Raw genomic sequence first — 8,738 nt, 5'->3', positions numbered from 1 at the left:
ACCACAAAGCCGACACTTGTACTCCGGCATCAGCCCCTTCCTCGACATTTTCTGGCGTCCATCCTCCCCATCTCGGACCGTGACAACTTGACGGGCTATCCTTGCTGCCTTTGCTTTGACCTTGCTTCTTGCAGCCAGTTCTTCAGCCGTTTTTTGCCTTGCTCCCTTCGGACGTCCGGGCAATCGGGTAAGGTCTGGTGGAACGATATCGGGATGAGGAGTCCTTGGCCACATATCTGGTCCGTGTACCGGGTAGATGATGGGCGCGTACACCAATTGCAACGTCTCCGTTGAGTAGCATTGAGCTACAAAGGAGTCCACATCCTCCCCAGTCATCTGAATAGCAGCAATCGCATGTGGGCACGGTAACCCGGTCAACATCCAACGCCTACAGCTACAACTCCGATCCCGTATATCCACCACGAACTGCTCATTGAATTTGGTGTTCACCTGATACACCCATTCACCAGCCTCTCTCACCATACAATCTCCAACCTTTTCCTTTAGCTTCTCAAGCTTCTTCCTTATCTTGGGTCCGATACAATCCTCCAACTTTGCAGCCATCTTCCGTCGGGTGGTGAACCTGTCCATCAAATACATTCGGATACATTCCAGCATGCCATACAAGGGCTTGTCCCGCGCAAACAATAGGACTTTGTTATAACATTCTGAAATGTTGTTGACTAGAATGTCACAATGGGCCTCAAAACCAAAGAAAGCACGACTCCAGCTCTCCTTGGCAGTGTGCACGGTAAGCCACGTGTGTGCAGCGGTGTTCAGTTGTTTCACCTCCTCCATCACCTTCTCGAAGGCGTATGCATTTGTTGAACGGGCTGCTTCCCAAATCTTGTCTTTTAGCGTTGGAGATGGGAACACCTTCTTGAAGTTGTTGTGCATATGCCACACACAGAAGCGGTGTTCGGCATTATGGCAGCAACTTCGGACAGCATTGATAAGGCCCTGCCCATGACGAAGAAAGAAGATTAGCTAATAGTTAACTGACTAATTTACAATGTAATTGTGTACCTTTTGTCTATCGGAGATGAATGTCCACTTGCTCGAATCCTTGATGTCCAGATCCTTAACCAACAAACTTAAAAACCAACTCCAAGTATCCGTATTCTCAATGGCTACAACACCGTAGGCGACGGGAAAGATCTGATCATTCGGGTCTAATCCAATGCAGTGAGGAGTATACCCTTCCCTTGTCCTTTTAGATGGCAACCATCCAATCCTATCATACGCCTGCAATGCTGCTTGAAGGAAGTCTTACAAGCTTCATAAGCTATGTAGATTCCATTGAACTTGTCAGTTCCATCCGATAGGCGCCTAGTTGCTAGGACAACGGTACTCCCTGGATTTGTCCTCAAAATCACTGCCCTATAATCATGCAGCCTCTTGTACTGCTTGATTGTATCACCCTCGATCAGTTTCCTCGCACGTGCCATTGCACGCTTCGCCTTTCCCACCGAAATTGTTATCTTCAACTCCACATGCACCTTCTCCACAAATTGCCCAACCGTCATCCCGGGAAATAACCTCATATCTTCCTTGAATAGTCGTGCCAAATACTTGGCATTAGCACAACCATGGTTGTAAGAAGCACCCCCACACTTGTGTATGTCACGCAGAGCTCCAATCTGCCAACAGCCAAGTTCACTCCTATAATACAAGGAAACCGTCCATGGACAACCTGCTTTAACCTTCTTACTTCGCAGCAACCCCTTGCAGTATGCAATACAACGAATGTTGTCATTCTTCTTGAGCCTCAACTTCTTACCCAACTGGACACCTTGATGACGTATAAGGTCTGTAAAATCGGCCTTGGTATTGAACCGCAACCCCACTTCCAACCTTGGATCATTTCTGTCCTTGGTAGGCTTATATCTTCGGCTCATATTTTGAACGACATCACAGTCACCCTCGCCCGCCAAGTCAGCCTCACTAGTGTCCGAGCTAGGTGAATCACTCCGAAGAATGTCACTTTCCCCACCATCATATAAATCACCAAGAACTCTCATGGAATTCACAACATTCTTCCATCCCTCAACTTGAGAAGTCATTATGTTGTCCTCTTCCTTATCACTTAGATCATAGTCGCTGTCCACAAATGTAGGTTGCCCCGCATTGTCATCATCAGAATCAACCTTCTCCTTTTTCCTTTCCTTTCTCATTGCAGGTCCCCTTTCCCTTTCTTTTTCCCTTCACAACATCATTAACTTTCCCTTTTCCCTTTCTCACAGCCTCAGTCTTTCCCTTCCCCTTTCCAGCCTTTTCTTTCCCTTTTCCAGATCCATTCCCCTTGCCTTTCATAGCCACGAGACTCTCTTCCTCAGATTCTTTCTCACTCTCCACCTCATACTCACTGGCTGAACTCTGTACCAACCAATCATCTCCACCAGCTCCCTCACCCTCACCCTCACCAGCTCCCTCATCCTCACCATCATCAGTTCCCTCATCATCACCCTCATCATCACCATCACCAGACCCCTCATCATCACCCTCATCATCACCATCACCAGACCCCCCATCAGCACCAATACCATACCCCTTAGCATTACCTTCCTCTTCGCTCTGATCGTCTTCACTTGCTGTTAAACCATCTATACGCTCTCTAACTCTAACTGGACTTTGAATTTTCTCCTGTGTTAATTGACTAACAGGCTGTGAGCCCGTTAACACCTCACCAACACCCCCGGGGTGAATGACATATACATCAATCACCCCAGCCCTGACCCCTAACTCTGCCATGTCTATTGCAGACTTGTTGTCAAAAAGCCGCACCATTCCATCTTCGAAGTTCATCCCAGGAATCCGATAGAAGTACTCTAACCCAGTCACATCCATCCCCAGCTTCTCCAACACATCATCAACCTCAAGCTTCGACCATTTGTCTGGATCGCAGTTGTGAACATATTGAAGTTCAGCATTGACATAGTTCTTCCCAAACCCTTCCTCAAGGACACCATTGTAGTGCAATCTTGTAACGAAGGTCCCATCTACATGAGTACATGTATAATCATATCAGTCATCATAGCTAAACAATATAAGATAACATATTGGTCCCATATATATGCTCTACATATCAGCTTAGTCCTACACATTTACAGACAAGAAAAATGGTCCCCTGTCGTCTGGTTCCCCAACACCCAGTCCACATAACACCCTTTCACAAGTCAAAATTGTATGCAGACAAATAAACCCTTTTCCGCATAACACCAAACCCTAAAAATTCTCAAAATCATTGGCATATACTCAAATCATACTAAATGGGACCACTTAATAAAGACAACACCATATTAAATACACCACAACCAATAAATGCAAACCCTAGTAAGCAAACATGCAATCAAACAATTTTCAATCAAATTTCAAACAAATTTCAAACAACATTACCTTCTGAATGAAATTCAGGAACTGGATTTTCAGGCGGAGGAGGAGCAACTGGAATTTGAGGCGAAGGAGGACGTTCTGGAATTTGAGGCGAAGGTCTTCTCCGTTCAGAACGACGAAGTAGATGGAGCGGCGGCTTCTGGTGAAAATGACGGGGGTATCGGGCCTTCTTCGTCCTTTCAAAATCGGGGTCGCTTTCTGGAGAAGCTCGACGGTCACCGACTGAAGAAGTAGGGTTCATTTTCGGAGAAGAATGGACATCCGCGTCGGAGCTAGGGTTAGAACCCACAAATCCCGATGCAGCCGACGGTCCTTGTTCGGTGTCAGGCGGACGCGAATCGCTCGTTTCAGTCTTCTTCCTCTTCCTCGCATATGATTTTTTCACGTCGGTGAGACCTTCGGTGTAACGGTGGTTTGGGTACGGCGACTTCCAACTCATGGCAACCAACAATAATCGGTTGAAATCGGTCGGAACCGGGTGGCTTTGGTCGGAATCGGGCTTCTTCGTCGGAATTCAGAACTAGGGTTCTAAGATTCTTAGAGAGTGACGAGAGAGATGAAAGAAGAGAGAGAGTGTGTCGTTTGATTTTCCAACTCCATACTTAGTGAAAAATGTTGTTTGATTATTCATATTTAAAAATATTAAAAAATTTGAATTATTAGCAAAATAGTTAACATAATATTAACCAACTAATAATCTGAGATTAAGTCTAATCGGGTCAAATTTTCGCTAATTGACGGTTGACCGTCGAGAATTGACGGTGCCGTCAAAAAAGGATGCAAACGATATCATTTTTCATTTGTTTCGGACTTACTTTTTGAAAAGTGAATGTTCTGGACCAAAATAAAAAATCGGCCATATGTAAAGGAGTTGGGATTCTGAGGCGAAAGCTCAATAAAAGTTTATTGCACCTTCAAACTGAAAATCACTGCTCACTCGCACGACATGTGCACTAGAGAAACGCGCACAAACACACGCGAATCACATGCTGTCAAAGAAGAGCGAAATGCAACATGAAAACAATAAAAACAGCCAACTAACTCAAACAACATAAATGTATATAACAGGAAAGGATTCTCAAACAGCAGACCCTAAAAGCAGTAACTTTCAAGGTCTGCTACATAATATGATTGCTGAGAAAGTATCAACTAGCTGCCCAGCGAGACTACTTGGGTCGTCAATCATAGTCTTCATGAATGTTCTGACAACTCGACGTTCATGCTCCCTCGCCTTCAAGCTAAACCATGTCAGGAAATTCAACCTGAACTACTGACATGGCCACCCTAGCCCTCGGATGATCCTCACAATGTTTTCAAAGTCCTCATCCAATCCTTCGCTCTTCACCACTAGTGCTGCTATGCTTGTCTTTGTATCGGGCTCCTGAAACTCCTTGTTCAGATCAGGAAGTGGCAGTCTGACCTGTAGAGTCTCGGCCTCAACACCTCCGACTCCCATGCATTTTTCCCTGCTTTGAGGCTCTTTTTCTCTTTTTTGGACAAGCTTCTCTCTAGAATCTGATTTGACATCTTCTTTATTCTTGTATCGATGTACCGAATTAGAGACCGAACCCTCTGCTATTAGATCAACGGAGATTACTTATTAACGAGTTTTAGTTTTCAACATGGAGATATGCTAAAGATTTAAAAGTGAGCTGGAAATTTAGAGTCGGAAGTTCTTCAGCTATTTGAATAGCAAGCTTGCACAGAGCTTGCACATAACTAATAATGTATTTATGGTTTACCAGACCAGCTGGTTAAGAAGACAACCACGCACAAATATGAGCTAACTATGATTTCCTGTGCACTTATTTCACAAGCACGCCGCACACACAAAAAAAAGAGCAAGAGTGAAACACAAAGACATAACTGAGAAAAAACTTCTGTGGTTTCCCCACCAAAGATAGCTCCTACTAGTAAGACTACTACAACTATGACCAAGGCCCCAGATGTGACTAGTATGGCGGAATGAGATACAAAGACCATTTCTATATTCATTCATATTAGTTTATGTCTGAAAAAGAGGAAAGTTACGTTATTGTAAGAAAACATTGAAGCATAAAATCTTACCCAATTATAGAGGAAACTTTACCACATGTAGCACAAGTATAGGAGCCATTCCCAACTATCCCATGTCGAAGAGCACACTCAACATGACAGGAAGAGCAGCCACAGGCCTTCTGAACCAAACTCAGGTGTGCATTTCAACCAAAGGCTTGGTCCATATTGATATCAAATCGACAACAAATACAACAACACCTCTTGCAAAACCCGGGAACAGTGGATTGTGTAAAATGCATAAACCTCAAGATCTTAGCTTGTAAAAGATGCATTTTACTTGCCATGAAAAACCACATTTTTCGAACCACAATATAGCATATTAGTAATATACTTGCCTAAAAATTCATCAGATAAACTTTCTGAACTAAGAAACACTGTTTCATTCTCATCACATTTACAATTTTTTGGGAAATATCTGTCCGGGATGCTTTGGTAAGCATACCATTTCCTGCTAAAAGGTATTGCATTTTTCATCAATCAACTCCATATAGTAGATAATAGTTGATTTAAAAAGTCAACCAAGTAGGTAAATAAAATAAGATGACAAGTGAATATATCTTTCATTTTTCACCTCAATTCCCAGAAGCAGAAGAGAAGTTTGAAGAAAGAAAACCATTGTGCACACTTATATGAACGTTCACTATTTGAGCTAGAAGGTTATTAAATATTCACAATGCATCTTATAACTGTATATTGATGCTAATAAAATAAACAAAAGACAAAATGAGCTGCATAAACAAAAGTTACATACCTCCACATAATTTTACTTGTCTACAGAGGGTAGGTGCTTTTTCTGGACACTTTTTATACATGTGATTTGAGTATTACATGAAATGCAGTAAAAGATAAAAGTAAAGAACAATTTTAGGCTGCTATGAATTCGTCTTCAGATACATGTTGAACTGTATCAGTGTCATGGGTATATACTAATAGCCTAACAATAATGAATATGCATATATAACATAAATTTATAGATATACAGATCTGTCCACTTCAGATGTAAAAACATAAATGAATCTTGGAATCCATGAGAAACACACAACGACATATGCACATCAAGTCATCCGAGTATACTTTTTAGTGGATTGACTGCATATGTTCATTTTAATTAACACCCTTTGGTCCAATACACAATCAGCTCATGTAGTCACACGCATACCCATACCCATACCCTGTTTTCATCTACTTCAAATGAGCTTGTAAAAACTAGCATTCAACTGCTATATTGTGGGTAATGATACAAATCACAAACTCTCGACTTTATGTTAAGAAGTATCAAATAAAAGTCCCATCTACCCAATAATCAATTTAAATATAAATTTAAATGTAAATGCAAATCTTCAACCGATGCCTAATGATAGAACACAGCTGATGAGAAGATGGCTGCCTTATTTTCAAAATATATATCCAATAACTCGGCAATATTCTTTCTCAAAGTTGTTACATATTAGGAATTTCCTTCAACGCGGCCATCCAGATGTACTTTACAAAAATGACAGCCTTATCAAGTACTAGCTGAACCATGATAGACCTTCTAGTTGTATCACAGTGTGACTAGTGATGCAATAAATCAGTACGGTAAAACGAAATAAGCAGCTTTGGCTCCTTACCTTATGAAAAAAACTAGAAACTTCAACAAAACAGTTGCATAAACAATATAAACACCAATGAGTACAAACTTACACAAGACTAGGTACTGAAGTGAGCAAGAGACAACAATGTTATTATTATATAACCAAAAATGCAAGAGAAAATCCCTCTATTAGTCTTGGAACCTGCATCCAGTGTCCTATAATAAGGATAACAAAGGCCAGAAAGAAAATTGGACGTAAATTGAGCATACTGATTTCTAGCACACATCAGAAACGGTTAACAACTTAAGTGCATAGTAGTTGATAAAGGAGTCTCAGTTTCTCCATTTCCCGGAAGAAAGATACACATAAGAATTTAATAATACTACAAATTGAAAATGAGGAAAAACAAGGGATTTGGTTATTACTAATGTCCATCTTCAACATCATTTACCATTCTCCAATCTGGAACCGCTTCTAGGGTTTGAGGAAGGTAGACTTGAGGATTTGAGTTCCTCAAAAGTATATTACAGCCTACCTTGCATTTGAATCTCAAACCAACACTTTCTCCAAATGTGATCATAGAAATTGCAAGAGCAAAACACATAATTCATCCAAAGCACCACTAACTATTCCCCTTATCGCCAAATTATCTCTATTTCAAAGGGGAAAAAAGAGACCTTAACTTAAAAACTCTCAAATCCCTTTCAATTTTTAGCATTGCACACATCTTTCGGGAAATGTTTCCATCCTCCCCCTTAATAATAAGAGCTGAATAACGCTTTGAAGAATTAAAGATAGTAACCAAAAAGTAACTTGTTTGAACAAAAAAGATAATCCCTCTAAATTCGGGAAATGTTTGCAGAATTGCAGTTGAAAAACCAATGATTTGATTTAATGCAAAAATAGCGCCAGAATTATGTTACTATATTATGTCTATGTTTGCATATTTGATGTGTCATATCAGATAACATTGTGAATCATATCATAGAGGGTCAAAAGAAACTATGAAGTTATAAAAGGATTATCAAATTTGCAGGGTTAAAATACATAAGTCCCGAATGATCTCGACGAATGGTAGGATCTTTTTGCTTTTTTCACTCTCTGATTAAAATTAATCGCAAGGCAAATTGCTCATATGAGTATATACATGACTTATCAGTGAGGTTTGATCTCATCTTAGGTGGATGTGTACGTGCTGCCTCAAAAAGCATTTGTACTTCAGGAACAAGACAAGGGCTCGTGAAACCAAAGGGAGGCATTCACAACAAATATATAATTGGTTTTGAGAAGAAGACCAAGCGATTTCGTGACTATGGCCTTTGGTTGGTGGACGACCCACTTGGCAGATTATCGTGAGTCCAGTGAACCGAGCTTGCCCTGCACTGTTGCAATTGAGAAATAGAGGATCTGAAAGATTCTGAGGCGAAAGCTCACAGATGAGGTTTTTCCCTTGTGCTTTCTTGTCTGTTTTCATCAGCAATGCATTTGTTCATCATGATGCATTTATCAGATTTATGAAGCCGCATTACCATCCTGCTATTATCACTTTTCTTGTTCCTTTCTATTTGATTTTTAGAATCAATTACTCTATACTTATTTATTGCATCTTCAAACTGAAAATCTTGGATATGCCACTGCTCACTTGCACAACACGCGCACAAACACACACGTGAAGCACACGCACCGTCAATTGGCAGTGAAATGGAACATGAA

At 41.0% G+C, this 8,738-nt stretch overlaps 1 protein-coding gene across 1 annotated transcript in view; it reads right to left on the bottom strand.

Annotated features, from left to right (window-relative positions):
* Positions 1 to 2,063, bottom strand: part of LOC125221079 — a 3,064-nt gene extending 1,001 nt beyond the window's left edge. The window contains exons 1-3 of the mRNA XM_048123209.1: positions 1,199 to 2,063; positions 1,027 to 1,130; positions 3 to 960 (exon numbers count right to left, since the gene is read on the bottom strand). Coding sequence (XP_047979166.1) covers positions 3 to 960; positions 1,027 to 1,130; positions 1,199 to 2,063 — 1,927 coding nt within the window. The remainder of the gene's footprint in view (positions 1 to 2; positions 961 to 1,026; positions 1,131 to 1,198) is intronic.
* Between the last annotated feature and the right edge of the window lie 6,675 nt (positions 2,064 to 8,738).

The sequence above is a fragment of the Salvia hispanica genome, chromosome 4, assembly GCF_023119035.1.
Source record: "Salvia hispanica cultivar TCC Black 2014 chromosome 4, UniMelb_Shisp_WGS_1.0, whole genome shotgun sequence".
Taxonomy (NCBI): Eukaryota; Viridiplantae; Streptophyta; class Magnoliopsida; order Lamiales; family Lamiaceae; genus Salvia; species Salvia hispanica.
Note: the sequence above shows the minus strand (reverse complement) of the source record. Positions and strands in the feature narration are given on the sequence as shown.